Raw genomic sequence first — 27,447 nt, forward strand, 5'->3', positions numbered from 1 at the left:
ATAGCAATTCTCAAGTAACATACCAGTACCTCAAAACTGTTACTTTCCACCTTTGAGAACAACTGTATAACTTTAAAACACATATCTGTCATAGACTGTAAGGCAAATATTGAGCTCTGGCATCATCTTTAGAAATTAAATTTTATTAACTGACATAAATCAGTATTTTTCAGAAGGAAATAAATCAGATACAAATGTAGACATATGTTCCCTACAGAACTTTGCATGGAACAAAAAATCTCAAACTGTTTGGTTGGAATGCACAAAGCTAAATATATTTATTTTTTTTCTACAAAAAAATCCAAACATCATCATGCTTTGTCAAATGTAGATAAATAAAATTCAGGATTTATCAGAGAAAGGAAGAAAATGCAGCAACATTGCTATACCAAAAAAGTGGCACTCGAATGATGTAATGTGTTTGTGTCGGTGCAGTGTGTACTGTGTTTGTGTAAATACTGGAAAGCACGTCCAGGGACATTATATAAAAAGGAAACTTTTTCTGAGATATAATTAAACAAATGTCACAATGTAAGCCCTTGTTTTCAAAGTTAGGTGGCCAAAAATAAGCATTTGTCCGTGTTACTATACACTCATGGTGGAAAACAACAGTCTTCCAGTGAGACATTTTCTGCGTCACACTTTGTAGTTAAATCAGTAAAACTACTGCATTATGAACATGTCCACCTGACAAGCTCAACACGCTGCAATTCAACACCGTCTACACATGGTTTGAGTTTACTGACAAAAGAGCATATAAAGGCGATTGTACAAACACTCAACAACCACATTATTGTTGGGTCCAATACACTTGGACTTCTGGTTATTAAATGCCTCACGGTCACCTGACCAAGTGAGAGGTTAACCAATATATAATGATTGGCTGAAAGATCGCCGTAGCCACAGTGATGTAAAGGCGGAGTTGAGGTTTGGCACTTGATCCAGTTCCCATGGAGTCCGAGGAGAGAGAGGGAAGGATCTTCATTTTCAGTGATCGAACCTGCAAAGATAGCAAGATCTTTAAACCTGCAATTCAGGCTAAGATAAGTGATAACATAAGTGGAAGTTACAAAGCTCACTTGATCAAGATTTTGGGAAATGCGCCTTTTCACTTTCCCACCAAGAATTAGATGAGAATATTGAAGAAGAAGACAACATATTTTATTAATCCTGCAAGGGGAAATTCAATGTTTTTTCACTCTGTTATTTTTAATATTATACACGCACAGGTCTGAAAAAAACGGACGAATAGCAACAACAAATGGAGAGATGTCAGAGTGAGGCGGTTGGGAGTTCAGGGGCTTGCTCAAGCCCACCGTCGGCAGTGCCCATGTGGTGATGCACCTCTCCAGCAACCAGGCCACATTCCGTATCTCTGGTCCATACAGGACTCGAACCCTTCGGTTTCCAGCCAAGTCCTTACGAACTGAGCTACTGCCGCCCAATTGACATGACTCTTGTATCTTTGCGCTAAATATGAAGCTACTGCCAGCAGCTGGTTAGCTTATCCCCAATTCCAGTGATATTAATCTACGCATTTAACTCTTTCCCCCCAAGCTATTCCTTTAAAAATCTATATTATACATTTTCAGTAGAAATATAGTTTTTCAGCAAAATATTGTAGCATACATAAATTGTCATTGTCAGAGTATTTTAGTAACTAAATTTAATATACTATAATAATGTAACAGTCACAGGGTATTTATCACACTTGGCACTGTAAAGCCTAAACATGAGGGTTTATACACCTCATTATAAAAAAGTATTCTATGTTTGTTTGCTCATTATTCTTTTTAAACACCCTGGGAAAGAACAACTGAAATGGAAAAAACAGCATCTAAATATGTAAATATCTGACCCGCTTATGAAATGTTATTAATTATAATAACATAGGCAATCAGCACCTTTTCTGAACTAAATATATGCCACACTACGGAAACACACTACTGCTGTGGATGGGTATAAATCCATAAGCTCATTCATGACCTTAGAATTATGCTTGTGTTGTATTAAATAATAGATAAGTAAAATACAGTTTTCAGCTGGTATGCTTAATATTTTGATGCAGAAATTTATCAAAGTTCAGTTTTCTGTTTTCAAATGCTTAAGATTTATAAATATAGTGGATGATATCAATAAGGACTCAAAATACTTACAATGAAGAACATAAGGGCACAGGAGGACCAGGCAAGAGCCACAAAATAACCATCACTGCCAAACAGCAAGCCACACAGCATTGTGAAGATCATCCTAGAGGAGAGGCATAAATGATTATTTATAACGTTTCAAAGTACCTCAACATTCAACAATTTTTTAATGCAGTTAACACAGACAAAGTTACATTAAAAATTCTTATTTACAAAGGTACCTTTTAACTGCAAAGCTAAATCACGATAAATGTATCTACGTCTTTGATTTAGCAGTTAATCAGTTTAGATATAATAAACAAAAAGTTGGAGCTTTGCTCAAAAACTAACCATCACACTGATTTGCTTTGTCTGTCTTTATCATATGCATCTTTACTATAATGTTACATTTACCCAACATATTTGTATCCACTGTAGGCAATTAGATCAAAGGTCGAGAGGTCGCTGTGTACTGTCAGCAGGTACAAACTCAACAACATCACCAAGACCTCAATGATGACCCACACGAGGGCGGTGCTGGCACACAGTCCAAGAACCTCTGGACTAAACCTTCACACAAAGACAACACACACTCCTTATTTTGCTTATTTGATACAGTGAGTCATAAAATAAATCGGATGAGGAAGGATTACTCACCTTTTTTGAATGCCGAGGGCCATTCCAGCAAGTAAAATGTAGGTAATGAAAGCCATTGCTAAAGAGACAAAAAGTAAATTTAATATATCATATAAACATCCCAAAATGCTCTGCTATGGATTTTGTATTTATAGAAAAATTACTTGGTATGTAAAGATCAGGTGCATTCACATCCTGTCTTGGAGTCAGTGGAGTGTCCCGATGGTAACGGACTTCCCAATCCTACCAAAAACAGACGAGTACAGTATAAATCATCAATCATGAGTCAAACAGTGTTATATGCAAATATGCTTGGTGCTCTTTTTTAGGGTCTACTAGATGGAACAACTGAAATTACATTAACAATAAAATGTTTTTTCCCTATATGAAGTTAATTTAAACTAAACAGTGAATATTAAAGATCAGCGATAAATCAGAGTAAACAGCAGTGGTATAGGATTCATTATGAGTAAAAATGGAGCAAAATATTTAATATATTACACTTGAAAGTAAAAGAACATGTTACGGGCCAACAAGACAAGTGTCTTCTTTAGTATGGCTTTTGTTTCTTTGACAGCTTGCTCCCCTCATTAAAGGATGATACTAGCAATATTCTATATTTTTGTGATTCTCAAAGAATTCCAAGAAAAGATCAAAACCAACCATGCGTTAGTACATCTCTTGGATTGGGTATCGAGAACCGGTTCCAAGTTTGAAAGGTTACCATATTTCCAAGAACCGTGGATTTGTTAACGTGCATTTTGATTCAGCTTATCAGTTCCTAGCTTTTTGCATATTTCTCCTTGCACTTTAGCCATGAAGAGGAAGATGAGCAAGGAGAAAGTAGATGAATGTCACAGAGCGGTGACAAGATTTGTGGTGAAGATGTTGGAATCGGAACTATGATTTGATAAGAACCACATTTGATAAGTAGAATCAGAATTGGAATCGATTAAATTGAAACGATACGCAACCCAAACCATCATCTCTCAATACCTTTAGACTTCTGCACCCTCTCTGTGGTACCCAGAAGCACATTTGTTCCACATGAAGACGCAAATCTTTAAAATGGGTCACAGTATAGTTTCAATTATTAAAATTAATTTCCAAAAAGGAAGAGCAGCTGTAGTTTTCAGCAAAGATTACTTAAACAGGAGTAAGTAGTTTGTTGGCAACTACTATCAGCTGTGGGAGTAGCAGGACAGTGTATGTAGGACTGTCTCAAAATAAACTACAGTGCCCATGTTCGTGGTAATGAAGGAACATGGTGTGGCTCCTCAATGTGTTTTTAATAGTTTATGAGAGCAGAGGAGATGTATGTTAAAAATAAATCGGTTTTATCACTGTGACTCTGCTCTTGTAAGGAGGTTTTGCGGTCTGTGCAGTCTGTGAAGTTCACACATTATCAGGGCACAGAATGTTTGGAGTGGTGCATTAATTTACAATCTGAATAAGTTAAAGTTAACTGAGCTCAGTGTGTTTTTATATCCACACTGGCAATCACAGCATTATTATGTTCATAAATAAAGCTGGATTAGTGATTAAGTGGCTGATTATCTTATTTGCATAGTTTCAATGTGATAAGTGGTTGAACATATGATACCAGAGAAAATTATCATGCAGTCTTTAACTATTAAATGTTTTCTGTTGTCCAGTACATTGATGTAGGACAAAGTCTGATGAGATGAATGGCTCTGATTACCTGATGTGTATAAGGGAACATGAGGATCATAAGTTTCTTCAATACATATCTGGTATCGACAGCAAAGAAGTATTTCAGCTTGTTCACAGACATGAATCTGCTTATCTGAAAGACAAAGGAAGTACAAATATTGACTTAACAGATGAGAAGTAATAGTCTGCCAAAGTTAATAATTTGTATATATATATATATATATATATCTCTATCTATCTATCTATCTCATGTACAGTAGACATTTTTATATACTGTATATTTTCTTTTAAGGGAAAACAGACTGAGACCTAAGTCGCTTTTTAGGTTGTGCTCTGTTAACATGTACATTAGACATACAAACAAGTGGAGATATAATTAAAACATATAAATCCAAGATGTACAATTTAAGGGAAATAATTGCATACTATTATAATGATGTTCCATAACATTGCTAAATTAGATCAGTGACACCAGGGTGTTTAACTTGAGTTTGGTCTTCAGTTTCTTCCATAAATATGGAGCAAAAGCTGAAAGCAGTCCTACTCAACTCTGTGGAGTGCGTAAAGAAATCCACGTCTGTGATCTTGTGTTTATATTTATTACTCTAGAGGAAATTAGGGGTGATATGTGGAATGGTAATTTTAAAAGAAGTGCTTTATAAATAAATAAAAGAGCATGTTGCTCACACCTCAGAGAGAGGTCAATTACACAGTTGATATAAAATATAGTAATGTGTTCTATAACTATCACCAGTCATAGGCCTGAGTGCACTATGGTAAATAGCATCCAGTGGTTTTAATGTGGTATATGAACCATGCATGTAGATAATATCCCCAAAGTCCAACAAAAGCACCCTTTTCCACGGAGTATACCAGCTTCGACTCTGTTCGCCTTCTTGGATTTTTTTGCAATGGAAAACAGAGGACGGGGTACCAAAAGCGGGTCGAGCAGAGGTGAAGCGAGTTGAGCTGGCACCAGCAATGGGTAAGCGCCATAAGAGTCTGCTTGGTTATACATATACAGTGAAACTAAAAAAAACTTGCAAAAGCTGTTCAGCACCCCAAACACAGTTGTTGTGTTTGGGGTGCATTTAAAGCTGAATCTACAACAGTCAACTTGTAATTGACCTAAGACACACTTTGTGGCAGATTTAAAGTGGTGCCAATTGCCCAGTCTAGGCCACACATACAATACTGTATATCATCTCTGGAGGAACCATTTGAATATACTGCTTTTCCTCACCTCTTTGTTTACCATATCCTTTCCTTGGTTGGCTAATGAGGAGCCGTACATTACTGCAACGTTGGCCATTGGATCAGTAAACAGGTTGTCTACCCCAGCACTTCCTTGCAGGTCATTTGAGGGACCTCCTATATTGTACCCAGGAGTGTAGAATCCTTGACTGTTCATTGCCGGTGCTGCAGAGCTGGTGTCTTCAAACAAGACAGACGCTGCTGTTGGGGGAGCTGCACGAGCTCTCGGTTTACCTGTGGAAAGGATGGACACAACGGAGAAAATGGAGGACATTTTATTTTATATTTTAAAAAATGGACTTGGATAATATTTCATGCAGTTCCTACAGTATTATCCACAATATCAAATAGAATCATACACTGATCTCCACCCTAATTGGTTAATATGTTAATCCTTTTTTGCTGAACTTTTGTAGGTTTTGCTAATTTCACCAAAAATGTGCCTATGTCCACTATTAAAGTCAATGTATGAGTGCCAGTCAAAGTCCTCCAAGGTTTACACTCAGTTGCCAGTTTATTAGATGCCCTTAAATAAAACTTAATCACTGTTATAAAAAGTAATGCAACAAATCATACCTTCATAAAGAATCCAATTTTCAGTTGTTCAAAATATTTTGGAGATTATGGAGGCTTTAGTGACAGGTGTTTCGAATATTTTGTCCACCCCATGTATATCAATTAGGGTAGACATTATAACACTCATGCAGATAAGATTAATTCAAGTGCTGATATATTAGACTGCATTAGTTCATATAGGTGTACCTAACAATTTGGGATCTTTTATCGTAACGTTATAGCAGCAGTCATGTGACAGCACCAGTTGAGTTCTGTGCGTCTTGCTTAAGTAAGAAAATAGGAAGTAACGTTACAATCTGGGTGGATATATATTACAAACTGATGGTAACACGGTGATTCATGTTTCCAGTTAACGTTAACTTACTTGCTCGGTACCCATGATGTGGCAAATCCATTGTGATGTTCGCTTAAAATAAAAACAATGACACGTTAGCTACATTTCAGCTTATTTATCGCTTCGTTACACTGATTCATTTCGGTCAGCAACGCTAATAAAGCACTGTGATGTCATGCCACAGCTGACATGCCACAGCTGACAGTGGTATCGGTAAGAGGTCAGCTTGCACCTTTGTGCTATTAAATGCTAGCTACCCAGCTAACCCACTACACGTATAAACTTAGTTAACGGTAACCACTGTTAATGTTATAGCCAGCTACCTAGCCCCGGCGAGCTAACTTACGTTGATAACATCATATTTTCAATTAATACTCGGTAAAACTGCACAGGTGATACACATATATTCAACAGTAGCAGCTCAAATGTCCACACAACTTGTCTAACTGATAATGTTATGGTTATGAAGTAAATAAGGCGCATAACAGCACTTACCTACACAGCTAACGTTGTTAGCTAGCTACGTGGCTACCAGACTGTTCGGGCTGATCCCACCCATCAGCTGCTGGTTGGTTGACTCCAGTGTGCCTGCGTGGCAGAAAACACTGTATGGACAAAACATTAAAGTACACAACTGAGAGTTTATGCTAGGACTTCCATGTGTGAATCTTCCTGTTTCCTTTCCCAGCTTAACTGTTTGTGGGGGATGGCAGGAAAGGTTAGTTTTCAACTTTAGGGAGCCACAAACTTGCATCTTTGAGCAGAAACAAAACAACAGCAGATATAACGTTACTGTAGTAGCATACATAATACACAATGTCCCTAATTTTATCAGAAACATTGAAACGAAATGCACAGTTTTATTATTAAATATGCAAATACACTGTGAGGTGTGTTTAGGAGTTAAGGGATAAACAATATTTACTTTATATTTACATTTACTATAAACAGTGTGCGGGGGGTGAAGTCCGATTCTCGTCATGATCCATGATTATAGAGCATTATAGAGATTAATCTCAATAAAGGATGCTGTCAGTGTTTTAGAGACCACCCAAAATATCACAAATCATGCTTTTAGGGGAGCTGATGTCTTATTAAGGGCAGCTTAAGCTCCCCCTGGCTCCCCCATAGTTCGCACCCTGACTATAACAGCAGAATACCCCTCACTTTGAAGAACAGGCCTATGGTTTAGCATTTTAAACGTGATAGAATTATAAATTAGAGGCCAATGTATTGCTAGACCACCTTCATCATCCTTAAATGTTTTATATTTATGGCTAATTAACAGTACAAATCCTAAATTTGCCTTTACAATCAATAAACAACACCCTCTATCCAATCATGTACATCTACTAATGTAGGCTACTCTACTCCCCCTACATGTATTTTCATTTTAATAACTTTAAACTTACACTCCACTACTACATTTTATGGAAATATTGTACTTTTTACTCAGGTCTATTTATCCCATGTCATTGAAGTTCCCACATACTTTGTAGATTAAGATTTTATATATAAAAACATATGATGAGTTCATAAAATGTTAAACTACTAAAGTCTATAATGCAGTTAAATTTAGCTTCATCTGGACCAGCTGCAGTGCTGCTACTTTCACTTTTGCTACTTGCTTACTTACTTGCTACTCTCTTGTATGAACCTTGTGGGTTTTTTTTGTTTATGCTTGATATTATGCACAGCACTTTGTAACCTGTGTTAAAAGGTGCTATACAAATAAAATGCTACTTACTTTAAATACTTACCTTAAAAGTTTTGCTTAAAAAAATATGAATATAACATTGAATTCAGAGGTTTTACTTGGACTACTATATTGATCTATTGATACTTTATGGATACTTTTACCATCCCTACTGTAATGGACAATGTTTCAGAATGAGTACTTTTACTTCTAATACTTTCATACTTTAAACATTTCAGTGCCAAGCTGACAAGAAATTATATATTATAAAACATTCCCCACACTATTTACAGTAAGAACATTTTGAACATATTTGGATTATTGTCAAATTTTGTATTATTCATTTTTTATTTAATTGTGGACATAATTTTTTGATATTATGACTGATGATTAGGACAATCAGAACTGTCTTGGTAATGTTCAAATCTTCACTGTACAATCACAGTAAGATAATCTAGGTCTTACCACGGTGCCAAAGCATGAATTGACACCCACTAAACCAAATAAATCTAAGTGTATGTGGCATGAGGATGCAGTTATGCTGTGAAGTACATGTCTGCGTGGGACGGGTTTGTCTGTGGGTGTCGATGAGTTATATGAATGCATGTGGAGATTTTTACGGTGAGTAAATTGTAATTGAATCTAAACTTCCTTCTCTGACCTAGGTAGAGGAAATGTGGAGTAATACAGAAAACAAGAACTTACTCGCACCCACACACACAAACACACACACACACACACACACACACACACATATATATATATATATATATATATATGTACACACACATACATAAGTATATACATGTACGTAAAAACAAATGGGCATGTCTGTTGAGTAGAACTTTCCCGATCAAATAAAAGATACAAGAAACAGCCAGTGGATGAATGGAGGTGTAATCAGGGAGAAAGAGCTGTCCAACATGTTGTGACATGTTACAATAAGAGACATAGCAAGTGTGTCATCGTTGCATTCCTGAGTTTTTAGTCATCTGAGGTCCACCTTTACCCCGTATTCCCTTCATATAATACCATCGACCACACTGACAAAACAAAACATTCTGCATGTGTGTCCTCATTATCACAGGGTGAAATATTGACTCAGCAGTCAAATGGGCCAATGAGCAACAGGTAAAGGCTTTATTAAATGTTGTGCTTCTGGCAGTTTCACTTTTTGTTCACTATTCTCATTCATAAGATACGAAGAGACCAAAGACCACAGTTTAATGTCTGAATTTCTACGAGGATCATTAATCTACACGCCCAACTTTTTGACTTTTTTATAGTGGACTAGTAATGGTCTTTGCAATTAACTTTAGTGACTCCTTTAAAAATTGACAATCCTTCCTAAGAGTAGAATTAGCAGTAATGTGAGACATTGGTGCAACAGTCAGCAACTAGGAGAAATCAGCCCTTGCCGGGAACTCTGTCCTTAGGGACTGCAAGGTCAGCAGCTGTTGTGTCAGACTAAGCTTACCGAATCTACAACAGGCATTTTTTGAATCTTTACTAGGTACTATATTGTGCTTGCAAGTGAAAAACAGTCGTTGAAACGGTTGGTTAAATAATCGAGCAGCTTTGTGGCATTCGACTGAGTCATTGCCACAGGCATGCGTGCACATTGATGTGGTTTCCAAAGTGAGAGTGACTGCCAAAAACCTCAGCACAATTAGGCACATGACCCAGCTTCCCAGACTATATGATCTATTTCATAATCCATCCTGTAGTTTATATGCTACCTTTAATTTAATTAATTTAAGATGTAAGAGTATTAAAAGAGCTTTTTTGTCTTACAGCTGTTTTTGTCATTGTTTTTCTCAAAGAACTGACGGCAGTATGACAGAAATGTTGGAAATTACTCTTGTTATGTAAAAGTATTTGTACTTTTTGGAAGATTTTAAAATCCATAATTTCATAGTTATTAGCAAGGTTGTATACTTTAAACTGCAGTTAAAATTACATCCCTTACTGAATACAAGGGTTTTCATAATTTCAAGATACAGATGGGTGACAACTAAAAGGAAAAACCAACATAAGTGTCTCCGTATTGAGTAAGGACACCACGAGCATCCAGAACAGCTTCAGCTCCTTGCCAAGTCTTTGTAAACTCTGTTGGAGGGATGGACACCATTCCAATATATTCCCTCTCATACACACACACACACACACACACACAAAACCTTATTTAAATAATTTAAGTAATAGCATTGAGATCAAGATTTCTTTTGCAAGAGATGGTATTCCATGTCTTTCATTTCAACCTGGGTTGAAACCTGGTAACTGTAAAGTTCTTAAATTTGTCCCCAGTCTTTATTCATAAGTTCTGAAATGGATCTGAAAATGAAAAGAAGAAATTTCACGTTGACTTACGGTTTTACTAAGTTGTATACTTTTAACCGCAGGTAAAATTACAGTTATTACTAAATACAAATGTTGTAAACTCTCTACAAGCACTAGAAATGGAAAACTGTACATCTATTTGCACTAATAAATGGCAGTACTTCCATTGGAGTATGAAACTGTAGTATTTCAACCAGTGCATCAGAAACCACATAGCAGAAAACTTAAAGCATGTTACCATGAGGTGAAGCGCCTGTTTCGGTCTGAGGAATCCCGGGTGCTACTCTCAGGAGGAAACTCTCACCAAATATGGTTAATGACGTCACGACACGTGGTACGATTCGTGAGCGATTCCAGACAACTCTATTTCCCGTAACCACGGCGGGGCGTGGTGCACCTATAGCGGAGCTTTAAGAGTTTACAACCTCACAGTCATTCTCAGACTTTGACTTCTAGCTGTATGATTAAGAACGAGAGGATGTACTGAAAGTCGTTTTCAGAGGTTTTTGGGAGATTTGAAAAAAAGCGTGGCGATATTTTCTTCCTTGTCCCCCCTTGAAGACGTACCCGTTTGGACTCTACCACTTTACCGCAATAAGGTGGGCTTACCCAGAGTTTGAATTGACTGACGAGACTCATCCCGAAAGTTAATTCGTGGGACGTGAAGCCTTTATAGTCCCAGCTGGAACCACTCTTCTTTTCACTTAAACATAAAGGATGTATGGAAACTTTGGGAGTCAAGGGAGAGGCAACCCGGGGTACACAGGCAGCGTCTCTGGGTCAGACTCTGTATCCCTGGGAAGCACCAGCACATCAACTACACAACAGGAGCAGGTAGGTGTACTTTCATTAAACTAGGTGACAGGTTATCCTAAGCAGATGGGGTCAAACTGAATGTAAACTGAACAGTAAAAGTAAAATAAAATGTATATATAAAATAATGAACAGTTGTGAATGGCGTAGTGGATAAGACACACGCCTTTGGTGTGAGAAGCCTGGGTTCGAATCCACTGTGAGACACCACTGTGTCCCTGAGCAAGACACTTTGTTGCTCCAGAGGCGTGCAACCTCTGACATGTATATGTACCTACTGTATATGAGCTAATTGAATAAATGTAAGTTACAATACAGTAGGCTAGTAAAAAATGTGTAATGTCGGTATAGTTATACAAGTACTTATACTGTGTGTGTGTGTACAATAAAAAGTTACTCTCAACATATATTAATATAATCATAATAACTGTCATCATTTGTTACGTTTTACTTTAATTACTTTGCATTTAGACCTCAGAACCCATGTGTTTTGTTATTGACCACATGTTGAATTTGGGTCTTCTGTTATAGTATTTTTAGCGTGTCCTCTAATTTTATTCACATTTTCTTCCCAGAAGTTCACAGTGGCTGGCAGCAGTCAGTTCGTACCAAGCCTCAATGCCATCACAACCAACCAGGACCTCCAATGGTTGGTCCAGCCCTCCCTCATGCATCCACCAGGCCCTTCACGATCACCAGTCCCTCCTTACCCAACCCTCTCAGGGGCACGGCCGCTGGTTGCGCCACCTTCCCACTCCCATTTTCTTAGACCAGGGGTCATAAGAGCGGCTGCTAACACAACAGCTCCGACAAGGCGCAGGAATGATGAACATGTAAGAAAGTAGTCCTTAAATAACTGAAATTTCATGAAGATACATAGTGCCAAAACATTGTTTGGAGATTGAAGAGACAATGCTAATTAATTTATTCAGTTTCTTCTGTTTGAAAAGTGAGAGACTGAGAGAGAGTTATAGGAGCTCTCTTGGAATTAACATTTTCCCTGGACGGAATGCAGATAGCGAGGTGTGGAAAGTAGCTTTGATCATGTGTAACTAGTGTGTAATATCCTGTAATACTCTCTGACACAACTGTGCCATTTCCTTTAGACTTAGACATCACAATTAACAATTCGGAAATAGGATAAGATAAGATTATTTGGAGATATTATTTAACACACTATTTAAACAACTTTTTATACACTCTACAGGTGAAAGCACACACTGTTTTTGTTCTTTAATAGTGTTTACTTTGAGTCAATGTTGACTCAGTGAAATGATCACCTGTGACACACTGTCTGCAGAGATCTGTTTTTTGTTAGAAGAGCAATGTTAAGTATCAAAACTAAATGGCAAAATATCAAAGTTGCTCAATTCAATTCAACTTTAACCTTAAGAGCTTTTATCCTGCTTGTCACCACCGCAGCGTAATTTTTTTTTTCATCATGCACATGTTGGCACATATCCCCATCACAGTTTTGTTCTTGAAGTTGTAATTTCATGGTACAGGAAGTGGACTGTCATGTGACTCATAGGGACAAGTCATTTTCTGTGACTCACACCTGAGTCACTGCTGGGGTCTGAGCATGACTCATCACCCTGAAAAGGCGGGAAATATTGGAGCAGTATCAATTATTCAGTAGGGCACTTGATGAAGTCAGAGTTAGGGTGTTACAGACGCACAAAAGCTCAGACATTTCAAAATCATTCTGCCGCCATGACTGTGATGACTCAGTGCACACACATGGTGGTAGTGTTTCTCATGTGTCATGCTGCCGATGCTGAACACTCCCTATACATTTGATTTTTCAAAATTAGATGGTTTCACAGTCCAACTTTAGACTTTACATGGGGTTTTAACTATGTCAGGTTAACCTATTTTATGTGGTTTAACTCTTTTTCTTTGCTTTCTCATCAAAGTTATCCCAAGAAGAAATGGAGAGACGTAGAATAAGAAGGGAGCGGAATAAACTAGCAGCAGCAAAGTGTCGCAATCGTCGTAGAGAGCTGACGGACACGCTGCAAAATGTGAGTGAGCGTTGTGCAAATGTCATAACATTAATGCTTGAAATACAAGGTAAATGTCTCGGTCAGGCATGAGAGAATTTACATATACGCCTGTCTTTCTCTGCTTTCTCCTGGTGTAGGAGACTGACCAGCTGGAGGATGAAAAGTCCCGTTTACAGAAGGAAATAGAAGAATTACAAAGGGAGAAAGACAGGCTTGAGCTGGTCTTGGAGGCACATCGTCCCATTTGTAAAATAGAGGACTCGGATTCGGATTCTGACCCAAGCCCATCAATTTCCTCTTTGGGAGGCATCAAAATGGAGCCTGAACACTCCAGGAGACCAGGTCCCGCAATCGAACTGCCAGCAAAGATTGAAAGGCCCAAACCAAAGATAACTATCCCCACCAAGTCTGTGACATCGACTGCCTCTACTGTTGCCACTGAATCAGAGTCGCTCCACACCCCGATTCTCACATCTACTCCCTCTCTCACGGCCTTCACCGCTGGTATGGTTTTCACCTATCCCTCTGCCCCGTTGGACACCAGCGCCTCCATCACGTCCCATGCTACATCACATCAGGGATACGTCCCACAGTCTCAAGCCCGAGAGGCCTGTGGCATAGCTCATCGCCGCAGCAGCAGCAGTGGTGACCAATCAGATCATTCCCTGCACTCCCCAACCATCATCACTCTCTGATTGGTGGCCCTGTCATTCTGGCTAAACACTAATGTTCAGTTCATTTCAATGCAGTCATAATGTGCGTGATGAAAAGGATCTCTGGGAAACATGGCAGAAATGAAAATGATGAGTGTGATAACCATTTTTTAAAATGAGCTCAGTGCATCTGCTTCATTTCATCTATTTAGAAAGTTGATCGCATACTTAGATGACATGCAAATTAGTGGCATTATCGGGATATGAATGTTACACTCTGTTAAGTTTTTATATATATATATAAAGTCTTTATATTTCTGATGTTAAAAACTATCAGGTAGAATGATTGCATAGCATGCACAATGTATTCTTTAAAGAATTATACAAACTTTCTAGAAAAAACTGTACCTAATAATATATTTATAGTGATAATTTAGTATAATGTTGCACTTAGTGACTTGTTACATTATTACGTCATGTAATGTAACACTTTATAAATGTCCTCACCAAGGGAAGTAGAGAACTTACAACTAAATGGTCCTTATTTTTGTACGGCTCTTTTAAGAATCCTAATATTGTCTATGCAAATGATTGACCACTAAGGCTGGGCCGTAGGAGTTAATACAGATTATATAACCATGTATTTATTTTTGAGAGTGTAATATATTTTTGGTAATGTTTTCTCTGATAAATGAACTGTTTTGGTGGGCAGTGCCTTACTTTTATCTTTTGTCAAAGCATAATTTGCAGACAATAAAGAACAATGGTTCATAACTGTGTGAAAATTGTGATGTTGTAATATTATTGGTAAAACAAACACACACAAAGATATGAATAGACCAGCATGAATCTTAAAAACAACAGATTCAACTGAGAATTAAATGGCTAAATGGCTTTTTAAAGTGTGAAAAAAACTTGAACCAATGAGACACCAGAAAAACATAAATACGGTAGCACTCAAAGGAGTATTCAACTAATTGATTAGTTGATTGATAGAAGATTAATTTACAACTATTTTGCATTCAATCAAACAAAAATGAGAACTTAATATTTTCAGTTTGCAGCTTCTCCAATTTGATGCTTTTGTGTGATTTATGTCAACTGAACATATATTTGTGTTTTGGACTGTTGGTCAGAAAAAAACAAGCAATTTGAAGACTGGGAAACTATAATGTGCATACTTCTAAATTTTGTAAAACATTTTGGGACATTTCACAGATTAAATGATTAATTGAGAAATTAATTGGCAGAATAATCATTCATGAAGATAATCAAAAGCTTCAGCCCTTTTCCTGACAAGGCCTGATGGCTGCAATATGTACGACAAACTCTTTATGACCGCTCTATGCCACTCAACTATGAACACTGTGTTACTTCATTTCCCAAAAATGAAGTGAATCTCTTGCTAATACAAACATAGCTCAGAGGGCATTGGATTGCTCTGCTAAAATGGGGTTAGAGAGAGAAATAGAAATGGAACGAGAGTCAGATTGAGAGCTAGAGAGCACGAGGGAGAGGAAAAAAATGTGTGTTTGCTGCTGTCAAAGGACGTCTGTGCATCACTAAGTGGGTAAAAGCATTACTGCCCTCTTCAGCTCTCCAGACTCTGCAAATAGGGATCCAAAAATAAAACTGATGAACATCCATAAAGTCAGTTTGTATGACACGAAGAGAGCATCAATCAAGCGCAGTTGGTACAGACACAAAGGTCAAAACAACAAGTGCAGAAATCAATCCTTCATTCTGTGTCATGTAAATGTAAATGCTTGTTTCTGAAAAGTCAAACACGCAAAGAAAGGTCAGAACAGCACAAAGTGTCATACCCACTGTATTTAAAGCTCTTCAATGCACTACGAGCATAGCCCACCAATAAACAGCTAACGACAAAATAAATCTTTTCTAATCCATGTATCTATGATTTTAAATGAAATCGGTTAGTAATGCTAGTTAATACAGCTAAATCAAGATAAAGAAGGGTCAAAGTTAAGATTATCCCTAATGTTACAGGGTAAATAGAAAGCATGAGTTACAGGAGATGAAGCCGACCATTGCCAACTTAAACAAACTCTGTGCATGTATGCTAATTGCACATCAACAACAACAACAACGTAATTTAAAAAATGTAATACAAGTGAATTTAAACAGCTTGGTTTGAATAGAATAGAATATAAATCATTAAAACTTATAGACCTTCCAGTTTGATACAAAGAGTTTTCAGTTGGATTTAAAAAAGTGACAGAACTTATTCAGCTCTGAGTGAGGTCCAGGGACATCGATCATGTCTGATTCAAAACCTTAACAAGTGTGCTGGCTCTGCCCTGGCTCTAGCACATGTACATTATGCACAGCAGCCCCACCCACAGTAAACCTGAAGGGCCTTCACATCAGACTGGTTAACAAGCCTGTACAAATTGTGACAATCATCATGCACATATGGCACTCCAATCCTGTCCTGAGGAAGAGAGTGCATAAAATATTACACATTATTGGGCATCTAGCAAAAGCAAATATCAAATAGTTTCATATGTTCTTTTATCACAACTGGTCTATTTCAGTGCTACTGGAATTCAGTGGACTAAATATGGCTCAAACTGGATTGAAATGAATCTTTAGATCCATCATAACGCTGTCCAGTGCAAGAGAAAAAGGCTTCTACCAGTGTTGACTAGTCCAGTGCATGAGATAAATTTATATATGTGACCCTTTTTTTTTTTCAACAGACCACTGAAAAAGGAGAATTTCTGAAAAAACAGAAGACTCATTAGAAAAAACACTGTAAAATTTAGATACATTGTCATCTGGCAAACACCTATTAAATGTCTTTGTAAAGTCCTGAAAATGTCTATTGTGGTAGAATCTTTGTCAAGTCAAAACCTAGTGGCACGCACATCTTTGCAGCATTCAGAAGGCCCTCATGCTTTTGCACCAATTTAATTTGTACTGTCTGACAAAGCTTCTGCGTCTCCATTCAGTCAATCATATCACTCCTAGTCTACAACTTCCTCATTTGTGTCGCAGAAGCCCTGACAGCTGACATAAACCTGCCATCAGTCATCAGGTGAGCACACCAGGTGAAGCTGGTCTGGGCTTCCCACGCTGCCTGTGCTCGAGCTTCCGTCCCCGAGGTCCCGGGCCACCATGCAGGGCATGTTAAGCTCGGTGGACCCCCCAGGGCTGGAGTCACTCCTGCTCACACACTCCTCCTCCAGGACCAGGCACAGCTCCTTCAGGTCCAGATTCTCCTTCACCAGCCCGTCCTGCATGCGCTCCAGGTCGGCGAGCTTTTTCAAATAACCGCCCAGGTCCTCCCGCATCACTTTGGCTGCGTGATGCCCGAACAACTGCCATTCCCTGGCCAGCTTCTTCACTTTGAGCCGGTCGTCGTCCAGGAAGCAGCATAGGTCCCGCAGCTCCACGTTTTCCTCCTGCAGGCGCTGATTGATGACTTTCAGTTCCCTGATTTCAAGGAGGTGTCCCTGCAGCTGTTTGTTTACCTCTTTTATCAGCCGTCCTCGCTGGATGAGAGCTGATATTTTATCCGACTCCTCTTTACGCAGCCGGCTCACCAGCTCCTCTTTGGAGCACGCCAGCAAGTCCTCGTCAGACATCTTTGACAGTTCTCTATTTATGATCTCACCTTCGCTACCCATTTTCTATAATAAAAAAACCCTACACCTGGAGTGTACCTGAGAATCTATTAAAAGCGCTGAGTTAGTTGGGTGCTTCAATGCTCAACACAGAGGCACCACATCCTTATCTTCATCTGCATCCAGTGTGTTCCAGATGTCATGTGTGCAATCACGACAGCACCGGAGGCCAAATCATGGCACAAACATGTGATACCTTTATATAGATGGGGTTTTTCACGGCGCTAGTACTTCAGTCCTAATTTGTGCGGAACTCAGTGGATGCCTTAATGAGGTCGTGTATGAAAACGCACCGCAAAACCCTGTAAATGTCAATCTGTCATGATGAACAGCAGGCTGTGTTCTCCAAAGGCCTCCGAGAATACAACTGTCCTTATTTTACCTTCTCTCGCAGTATGGTGAAGGCAACAGCCGTCCCATGGGCTTTTCTGTAGCCTTACTGTATGTAGCCTACAAAGGCCCAGTCCTTCTCCTGAGGCTTAATCCAGCAGCCTTGGCTGCACACCCTGCAGATGTTGTGATTTTTACGTCGCTGGCATCGTCTCACCAGGCTGTGCTCCGCTCGCCTCGGCTGAATGAATCCCGTTCCGCGGTGATTGTAGGATGAGCCCGTACGGTGCAGCAGCTTTTATTTATTTATTTCTACAAACGATTCATTCTTCAGGGGGGAAAAACCAACAAAACAAAATATATCACAATCCAATTTATCCGCTCAAAATAAGTGCATCATCTCAGCTCATCCTCTGGGGTTGGACTGTTACCACAATAATGTCCGCCTCCGCCACTTTCACGGCTGTGACTCCGCTAAGCAGCGAGCTGCGCGTCAAGTTGGAGCGTAACCGGAAATCAGTCTCTGCAGCCTTCGAAATAAAAGCATCGATTTGCGTCATTTTAATGAAAGAAGTGAGGAGGTAGGCCTTTTGCAAGATATGTATTTAAGTACTTATCGCAATTTGTATTTTCATAGAGGGTGTGTTACCCGTGTTTCAATGCAATCTTTTTTCTCATCAACATTGGTTTTATTTTGAGCTAGTCTTCCGGAAGTTTCACTTTTTACGATGACTGCACTATTGACACGTCGGTTAGATGGTGATCAGAAACATTTGTGTTTTCCTCATGAGGTTTCCATTTTTATTTTTTGCAAAGGCTACTTATGGTATGGTCGTAAATGGCAAAATAGAATCGACCAGCTCAGTGATCCAGCTGAACTGACTAAGCTACATTATGAAAAACAACAAAATGTGAGGATGAAGATCTGCTCCATGTGCTCTGTCAGTAGGCCAAGAACTTGTGGGGCCCATTTGGATTCAAAAACACATTCATTCATTCATTCATTAACACATTTTCAGAATCAGAATCAGAATCAGTTTTATTTCCAGGTATGTGTACACATATGAGGAATTTGACTCAGGATTACCCTTATGGATATGAAACGAAAACACAGATAAGCACAATTTACAAAGGAAATGAGTAAGGCCTGAGTGAAGCCACTTCCTCTTCCTCTGATTCTCTGTTCATTGGAATGAACTCATCCTCATAAACTAAAGACATATATTCATATTTGCTGTGCCCAAAACATGAGATAGGCTAGCCTACATCAATATACCGATCTATACCTTTTGAGTTCACTACAGAGAAAGATGTAGCTACAGTAGCCTACAATGTAGTTGTATCATGAGTGACTGCTTGCTCTCGTTTCTTTTCAAAGAACACAGGCGGAAAGTGTTACTGCAGGCTTTCCCCATGGGTTTATGCTGAGGCATTCAGCCACATCCTTCCGCCCTCTGTCCCACCTCCATTGTTTCACTGAGGCCATAACAATGTAGGGTGTTAACCGTGCAAGGGAGAGCTGGGGATGGAATCAGGGTGTCATGTGAGGTTAGAAATCAGTGTTGATGAGCAGCGAGATATCCGACAAAAAGACATGTTGACTGAGTCGTTTTGCCTTATGTTGTGATTTTGAAGGACACATGCCGAAACACAGAAAGGGAGGGCGAGGAGAGGGATTTGCAGGGATTTATTTAGATTAATCGCCGGAGGAAAAGAGAGCAGATTGTGTACACGCAGCAAGCAAGCACATAGGGGGGTCGGTGCTCATGCAGAGCGATGTCTATCTCTGATCTGACACATTTAAAATAAGGAAGAACACAAATGAAAGAGCAGAGATCAACAGGCTAGCCCTACTACCTGGCCGCCAAATGCACTGTTGTAATAAGAGTCTTCACATACCTAATCGTCCATTGTCGTTGGAGTTTCGTCTGGCTATTGATGGCTTTCTTACTTAAAATGAATGGTATGTTTGTGTAGAGTAATAGACTTGGGGCTATACTGTAAAGTGATATAGGCTAGGTCCCAGTTTTGCAGTCTGGAGGTTTATTATCTGCCCTTTGCATTGTGACATTGTGAAGTCACCGCCGTCACTCAAGTGCCCAGCTAGCAAGAAATAGGTAAGACAGGGGTAATAATAGCATTCATATAAATTTAGCAAATATGACGGCTGTAACTGGTTTCTATAATATGTAGCTGTTCTAACAACATAGGCTACTGTAGCCTACTATTAGTGCACTACCCCTGATTAATCTATTTAATTTAATTGATAGAAACATATGGGGCACTGTCCATTACTGACTAATTTATCTTTGATTGATGATTAATTATTCAATTTGATAAAATAGATAAAATAAAGATAAATGACACATAATTGCGTAGCTCTGACCCGGGTGGCAATGGCAGTAACCGGACGCTCCGCTGTTGGGATGCTCTGATTGTTTCAGAATTAAAGGCTCTACAAATACGAAAACATTTGTAGGAAACACAATCCTACAAAAATCAATTATGCATTCTGAGCACTATGTGGTGATAGCCATTTTAGAATTTGCGCACAGATGCAGGTTTTGTTTTAATACACACTGCGTATTTTACCACACAAGATAGGCTAAACTGTAAGAAAATGTTCTCTGATCTGCACTTACACAATCACAATATTTGGGCATTTAATACAAAATCATGACAGTCTGTTGTGTTTTTAAAAAAACAAAATACTTTATTAAACAGTCAGGGACATCACAACAACAAACATTCAATAACAAAAGTTGAACACATACAAGTAAAATAATTTTAATTAAAGAAAAGATTATTGCTACCTGAATTCATATATATATATATATATGATGTTTATATATATATATATATATATATATATATATATATATATATATATATAAACATCCAGGGGATGACAACGGAAAGAACAGGACATAAGGAATTAAAAGAGTTAAGTAGATTAAAAATAATTTATCATCGGTCCATAAGAAATTTGTCAAACACGTAATTAGTCTTGATTGCCCTTCCTATTCTTAATGTGTCTGATCGTTGTGCCATATTAATGCAGTTCTTGGTAAAAGAGTCCAAAGTATGGTTTGGGGTCTGTCCAATTTACTTGTTGAAGTGTATACATTTTAAAAATATCTTTTTCCTTCTCACTTCTAGTTTGAATGAAGTTGCTGTCGGTGCACGTGGAGAACATTTCCTGTGACGTAAAAATACCGGAAGCTTGTGTTGCATGACTGCTGTTGTTGACACTGCTCAACCATAGCAGTAAAGTGAGGCTACCATTTGTCAGATGATCCTGTTTTAAATAACGTGTGCTAATTAATTTACTTGATTATGCCGGCATGTTAATTTGATCTTAATTTGCCGGTTTGTTATCTGGTTGTCAGTTTAGTCTCCGCTGCTAACTTTGCGACATAACGTTAGCTAGCATAGGAAGCTAGCCTTTAAATTAGCTAATTAGGACGCCATGGAAGGTCAGTTTATATTCAGCTAATAACAAGATTTTAACGGTATACTTTGCACGTCAGCTTTTATTGTAGCTTCGTGCTTAAAACTGGTTGGGACAACACTCAAAACAAGGTATAATGTCACACCTTCGGCTGTGTTTGGCACGTTTAATGGCGTTGAGCTAATCTGACAGCTGATAGTTGATGTCTAACCTTACCTGAGGTAAACAAATGTTAAACATCTCCTGACCCACTTGCTTTTATTTCTTTGCCTCCACGCAGATGGCAGTGGAGCTGGATGTGTTCGTGGGTAACACCACAATCATGGATGAAGAGGTGTACCAGCTCTGGTTGGATGGATACACAGGTATGAGTCACGCTATAGATTTATTGTGGACACAGTGAGCAGTAGGATTGGTTTTTACAAAGTTCTGGTTTGAGTCATTTTACAAAGACGCACACAATGTAGGTTTTACTGGAGTTTGGTTTTCTGGGTGTCAGGACCACTAGAGGGTTCGCAAGATGAATAAAATGATTGGAAATAAAGTAAAAACATATTGCTGCTGGCAAGCAAATGATGTTTATTTTTGTGACTTTTCTGTACTGTTTGCTGTTTTACTGTAAAATTCACGATAGTGACTTTTACCGCTCTAAAACTATTCAAAAGAAACAATCTGGCTGGACGATAGGGCCAAAAATGTTATCACGATAAAAAGTTTAATATCTTTCTATATCGATGATTATCAAATCGTTATTTCTTTTGAGTTTAAAGGCTGATATTTGCTCCTGATTGAAAGTTGAAGAAACCTGATGGTTAATTGTGTTTAAACTCTTTTTTATGGTCAGAATGTGACAAACACATGATGCCAAACAGTGGATCATTAAGGAAAAGCTTTTCAGCCCTTTTTCCTCAACAAAAACACCTTTAATAAAGAAATTTAGTCCTAATTTGTGAATAAAATCTAACATTTATCGAATATTTATTGAACATTTGTTATATTGTTATTGAATAAAAATATTGCTATTGATAATTATTGTTATTGTTTTATTGTCCAGCCCTACGTTAGTAGTAATATATGCTACCTTTGCCAAAAGGATGTGAAAAGAAAGAGCTCCTTTAAAGGGTCAAAAGCCTGAAACATCGAGAAGTGCTAATGCACTAAATGTGTGACAGCACTGGAAAACACATAATGAAATTCACAACGAGCTGCACACATACTGCACATTCATAGTAGCCAATGTGTAGTATGATGGTGTAGCAATGTAGTGCTGCTTAGTAGCTTAGTTAGTACAAATTATTACATGTGACTTTAGCCATGACTGGATCACCAACCCTGTGAACCACACTTTGGTGTGATTTATCCAACAGTGAATGATGCGGTGAAGGTACGAATGGAAGGAGGAGTGATGGAGGAGTGTGAGGCGAGTGCAGATGTTCTGCTGAGCGACACTATGGACCAGTACAGGACTTTCCAGATGTGTGAGCGTCTGCTGCACAGTCCAGCCAAACTAGCCAACCAGCTACTGTTCCAGATCCCTCCTCATCGACAAGTCATCCTCATAGAGAGGTACAGTAATGATGCTCTCATTAATGTTCCTTCAATTTTCTGATGTGTTTCCAGTGTCTGATATCACACTTTTCTCACTGTCAACAATTAATCAAGGATTTGTGTATTTTCAGGCTAGCTTTTTATGTCTTTGGCATATGCTTCTTCCTTGAACTATTCTCCTCTCAAGGCAGATGTTACTATGTCATGACATAGTAAATGAGAATATATTTTCACCCGTTTCCCCTCTTGCCTCCACGTTTCCTTGTTTAGATACTATACATTTGATGATTCATTTGTCCGTGAGGTCCTGGGAAAGAAACTCTCTAAAGGAACCAAGAAAGATTTGGACGATATCAGTGCCAAGACAGGTGTGACACTGAAGAGCTGCAGACGGCAGGTAAGTGCATTCTAAACACCACAATGACCGTTTATGTTTGTTATCTGTTTCAAAGCTGTCAATGCTCACTTTCTATCAGAGGAGTCTGCAGCAGTTTTAAAAGATACTGCTCATTTGATGTGAATCCACCTATTTGTTCCTGGTCCTGATCTGACTCTCAGTTTTATACTGGCTATTCATAGTTTTCAGTCAAGTGAATTTTATTTGGATCACCTTTCAACTTAAGAAAAAGAAAGATATGAACACAAACTGCAAGTGTTGGGCATATCCGAACCATATAATGTTACAGCATAAAAACCACTAGGTCCCTGCCATCGCTCAACTGTGGTAATGTTTAAGTTTACCTTCTGGGGAATCCCTCACCTAACACAGCCCAGGCTTGTGTCCTTCTCGATTAGTGCAACCATCCAGCATTTTGGCAATGCAAAAGTAACAAACTCAACGTAGCAGTGTATCACTTACTTCCTGACTGGCAGGCAGCGGAAAATAACGTGTTTTTGCCCTCCAAGGGAGCGTTTTCTTTAGAATGTGACGTTGTGGGAAAACTATGAATTGTATGTGGTGTCTTAATTAACAAACTTATTTCATTGTAGTTTATTTATGTTTGTTTTGAGTCAGTGATGAGCTGAATTTCTGACACTTTCATTTTCAATGAACGTCTTTTATTATCAAATGTTTTTTTTTCCAGCAGAGGGTACAGTTTAGTAGTTGTGATGTGGCAACTGCAGGAGAATGTCTGCAGAGCCAGCACTCTTGCAGTTTTTACACAAGTGACGTTGTAAAACTCCTGCGGCATATGTTTAATTCCAGTTTGACAACTTCAAACGTGTTTTCAAAGTTGTGGAAGAGTTGAAGGGACCCCTGGTGGAGAACATACGACAGCATTTTCTTCTCTCTGACAAGCTTGCAAGGTAATCAGCGAGAAGAACAGAGTACAAGTCTTCCTGCCTCAGGTTTATTTCCCAAAGCTTTTGTATTTCTTCAATATCAGTTTTGCTTTAGTTTTTAAGATGAGTTACTACCGTATGTGGGTTAGTACTGTTAGCTAACTCAGCACCAGAAAAGATCAGTATTTGGGATATTCAAACTAGTGAAAAAAAACAGCGTTCTGTCTGATTTCTTGTTTGTTTTTTGTTAGCTCCTATAATAGCTCCTCTGCTTGTTTCAGGGATTATGCTGCCATTGTATTCTTTGCCAACAATCGCTTTGAGACGGGGAAAAGAAAGCTGCAATATCTCACTTTCCAGGACTTTGCTTTCTGTGCTGGGCAGCTTATCAACAACTGGACTGTCGGGGCTGTTGGTGAGCCATTTTTGCTTGTTTATTTTGGCCGTTTGCAGGCATTTTTATCTGAGATTTAAGGAACATGTATAACATTTTAAAGCAATGATGTAACACATATATTAATTAGCTGGAACGTCTTAGTTTGCCTTACAATAGCGATAAAACATTAGTGGTTCACCCGAAAAGAACAATAATTAAAAAAATAAAAATAAATTTGAAACCGTGAGACAAAAAAGTAAAAAGGGCTTAAAAGAAATGTCTTACATAAGAACAAGAGGTATGCTATTTTTGTTGATCAATATGAATAAGGAACATTTAGAGCAGCGCCTCCTTCAGTGAGGCCCACTGTCCACCAGAGCTCCTTTAGATTTTGCAGATCCTTATTGGAATGAAGATGAATTTATTAATTAGAAAAGTGAAAAATGCTAATCGGGTTAGGCAGAGTCTGAGAAAAGAACAAGCAGTGATAATAGAAATAAGGAAAAAAAAAACTCCTTTTAAACTGACTTGACAGTGGCTGACTTGAATTTTCTTTGTAGATAACATGGTGGAAGACATGGATGTGGATCTTGATAAAGAGTTTTTACAAGAGCTGAAAGAACTGAAGGTTTTAATCAATGACAAAGATCTGCTGGATCAACACAAAAGGTAACAAAAACACAAAAAAAACCCTACACATTTATGCTGATTACTGAAAAACATACTGGCTCTAATTATAACTGTATCCACACTACACTTATTTACAATTCATCCTCTTCCATTCTCTCCTCTCTCTTCAGTCTGGTCTGTACTGCTCTAAGAGGAAAGACTAAAGCTTTTACTGAGATGGAGGCTAATTTCAAGGTGAGAAACATGACAACCTCACAATATCCTAAATGTAATCAGTTCTTAACTTCTAAAATGAAGGGAAATAATCTTTTTCAAATGGAATTCTTTATTTCTTCTTGTAGAATCTTTCAAGAGGTCTTGTCAACATCGCTGCAAAGTTAACCAACACAAAAGATGTCAGGGATTTCTTCATTGACCTTGTGGAGAAGGTGTGTACATTTTATTACAAAATGTTATTTCTGTTTTAAGCAAAGACAGATCATTCAGCCCAGGCCAGCTTTAAAGTCTGCTTCTGAGACGGTATGATGTAACGTCTCCTCCCCTCCCTTTTCTCCCCCAGTTTATTGAGCCGTGTCGTTCAGACCGATGGACAGCTGCGGACATGAGACTCTACCTCACTCACTACACCAACTCTGCACACATACTCGACACATTCAAGTGAGTTAATGTGCTTTTATTCTGTAAAGCTTATCAGGTAGAGTGTGGCACCAGCCCTGCCAGCATTATCAATTCCCAAGGGGGTGACCCATGCTAAAAATTCATGATGTATTAGAGAGCTTTGGGAAAGCTAACCAACAACCGAGGAATGATGTACACTTTGGCAGTCTTAAACGCTGCTTAAGCATAAAAGTGTATGTTGAAATCCTCTCTGATATTGACGTCCCTGTTCTACCAGTGGGTGTCTCCCTATCTCGCCCCTGATTTCTTAAACTGTAGTTACCTTGTTTCTCCTGCAAACACTCTGGAATGCAGTTAAGGGTTTACACAACCCTCTACCACTACATGCTTAACAAAGAGATATTCATAAAAAGAAACGTAGACCAACCCCCTCCCATTACACCAAGTGGACAAAGATTGCCTCATTTACTCTTTTCACCCAGATTTCACAATTACAGTTTATCATGAGACTTACAGTACCTCTTTGCTCCATTTACTTACAGTTTGCTCTCCGTCTGTCTCTCTGTTTTCTGGCCCTCAGACATCAGGCTGTGTGGGACAGATACATGGGCGTCATCAAAAGCTGTATCTTCAAAATGTATCATGACTGAAGCTTTTTCTTTGCGCCGTTTCTTCCCCTGTTTTCTTTTCTGTCTTTTCCACCCCGCTGAAGCCTTTCTCTTAGCTCCTCCGTTTGTGCTTTCTCTGTTTCGTTTAATCAGCGGTGATGAATTCTGCTTGTTGAGCCCCATTATCGCTTTCAGCCTCCCTGTTTGCAACCCTAGTGGCCCCGAAGTGTCTGTAAATCCGGTTTGTAAATAAAATGAACACATTTACATCAAAATGTCATCCTGTTTTATGTTATCGGTTTAATCTGCTGTGTTATATGGAAGATGTGTTACCATTATCACATTCCAAGGACAAGATTTACTGATCTTGTGAGTGTTGGATGGAGATTAGAGACAAAGAGAGAGAAGATATAAATCATACTGCAAATGTGAAGATGGGTCATTTGTAAAGCCCTGCGTCAGCAGTCTGCACTCAGTATGCAGTATAAACTGTATTAGCGTTTAAGATTTTAAATATTACATGTGTCATGAATTTAGCCATCTGCCAGTGTGTGGGATGTCTCTGTGTGTGGTCATAGGAATAAGGGACCAACCAGTGGGGCACAGTTGGTCAAGCTAGTGGGTTGTCACTTTGACTTTTAACAACATCCCCTGTAATGACAGCTGCCATCTCTGCCACCACCCAGAAAGAGAAGGCAGATAAACAATCTGAGGCTAAGAAAAGGTTTTTAAACCAAAACACTGGAGATTTACCTTGAAAAAACAGGAGAAAAATACAGCAATTGCTGCCATGATTTTAAAAATGGCATCATTGCACTCTCTAATATAATAAGTAATATATTTTATA

At 38.6% G+C, this 27,447-nt stretch overlaps 4 protein-coding genes across 8 annotated transcripts; 2 read left to right on the top strand and 2 right to left on the bottom strand.

Moving 5' to 3' along the window:
- Window positions 1-122: 122 nt before the first annotated feature.
- yif1a (Yip1 interacting factor homolog A (S. cerevisiae)) lies at window positions 123-7,280 on the bottom strand. Of its 2 annotated transcripts, none has more exons than XM_046031577.1 (9): window positions 7,096-7,280; window positions 6,631-6,672; window positions 5,680-5,924; window positions 4,465-4,569; window positions 2,927-3,005; window positions 2,784-2,841; window positions 2,541-2,696; window positions 2,157-2,250; window positions 123-1,000 (listed from the first exon to the last, which is right to left on the bottom strand). In XM_046031577.1, exons 2-9 carry the CDS (start codon window positions 6,659-6,661, stop codon window positions 842-844), a joined length of 927 nt encoding a protein of 308 aa, XP_045887533.1. In that variant the 5' UTR covers window positions 6,662-6,672; window positions 7,096-7,280; the 3' UTR covers window positions 123-841. The 2 variants fall into 2 exon arrangements, with proteins under 2 accessions (XP_045887533.1, XP_045887534.1); XM_046031578.1 differs by lacking the exon at window positions 7,096-7,280 and adding an exon at window positions 6,947-7,027.
- Window positions 7,281-11,126: 3,846 nt separating this feature from the next.
- Window positions 11,127-14,826, top strand: fosl1a (FOS like 1, AP-1 transcription factor subunit a). Its single transcript, XM_046030954.1, has 4 exons — window positions 11,127-11,470; window positions 12,025-12,282; window positions 13,366-13,473; window positions 13,593-14,826. The coding sequence occupies exons 1-4, from the start codon at window positions 11,354-11,356 to the stop codon at window positions 14,148-14,150; spliced, it is 1,041 nt and encodes a 346-aa protein (XP_045886910.1). The 5' UTR covers window positions 11,127-11,353; the 3' UTR covers window positions 14,151-14,826.
- Window positions 14,827-15,920: 1,094 nt separating this feature from the next.
- ccdc85b (coiled-coil domain containing 85B) lies at window positions 15,921-18,474 on the bottom strand. The gene has a single exon (XM_046030884.1). The coding sequence runs from the start codon at window positions 17,756-17,758 to the stop codon at window positions 17,156-17,158; it is 603 nt and encodes a 200-aa protein (XP_045886840.1). The 5' UTR covers window positions 17,759-18,474; the 3' UTR covers window positions 15,921-17,155.
- Window positions 18,475-21,284: 2,810 nt separating this feature from the next.
- On the top strand, window positions 21,285-26,875 carry fibpa (fibroblast growth factor (acidic) intracellular binding protein a). 4 transcript variants are annotated; one of them, XM_046030557.1, is made up of 11 exons: window positions 21,285-21,357; window positions 21,817-21,901; window positions 22,904-23,102; window positions 23,355-23,481; window positions 24,292-24,392; window positions 24,650-24,783; window positions 25,305-25,413; window positions 25,545-25,608; window positions 25,716-25,802; window positions 25,934-26,031; window positions 26,535-26,875. In XM_046030557.1, the coding sequence occupies exons 2-11, from the start codon at window positions 21,817-21,819 to the stop codon at window positions 26,851-26,853; spliced, it is 1,323 nt and encodes a 440-aa protein (XP_045886513.1). In that variant the 5' UTR covers window positions 21,285-21,357; the 3' UTR covers window positions 26,854-26,875. The 4 variants fall into 4 exon arrangements, with proteins under 4 accessions (XP_045886513.1, XP_045886512.1, XP_045886515.1 ...); XM_046030556.1 differs by lacking the exon at window positions 21,285-21,357 and adding an exon at window positions 21,364-21,667; XM_046030559.1 differs by lacking the exon at window positions 21,285-21,357 and adding an exon at window positions 21,364-21,667 and having other exon boundaries at window positions 26,573-26,875.
- Window positions 26,876-27,447: the final 572 nt, after the last annotated feature.

Source organism: Micropterus dolomieu, linkage group LG19 (assembly GCF_021292245.1).
Source record: "Micropterus dolomieu isolate WLL.071019.BEF.003 ecotype Adirondacks linkage group LG19, ASM2129224v1, whole genome shotgun sequence".
NCBI classification, from domain to species: domain Eukaryota; kingdom Metazoa; phylum Chordata; class Actinopteri; order Centrarchiformes; family Centrarchidae; genus Micropterus; species Micropterus dolomieu.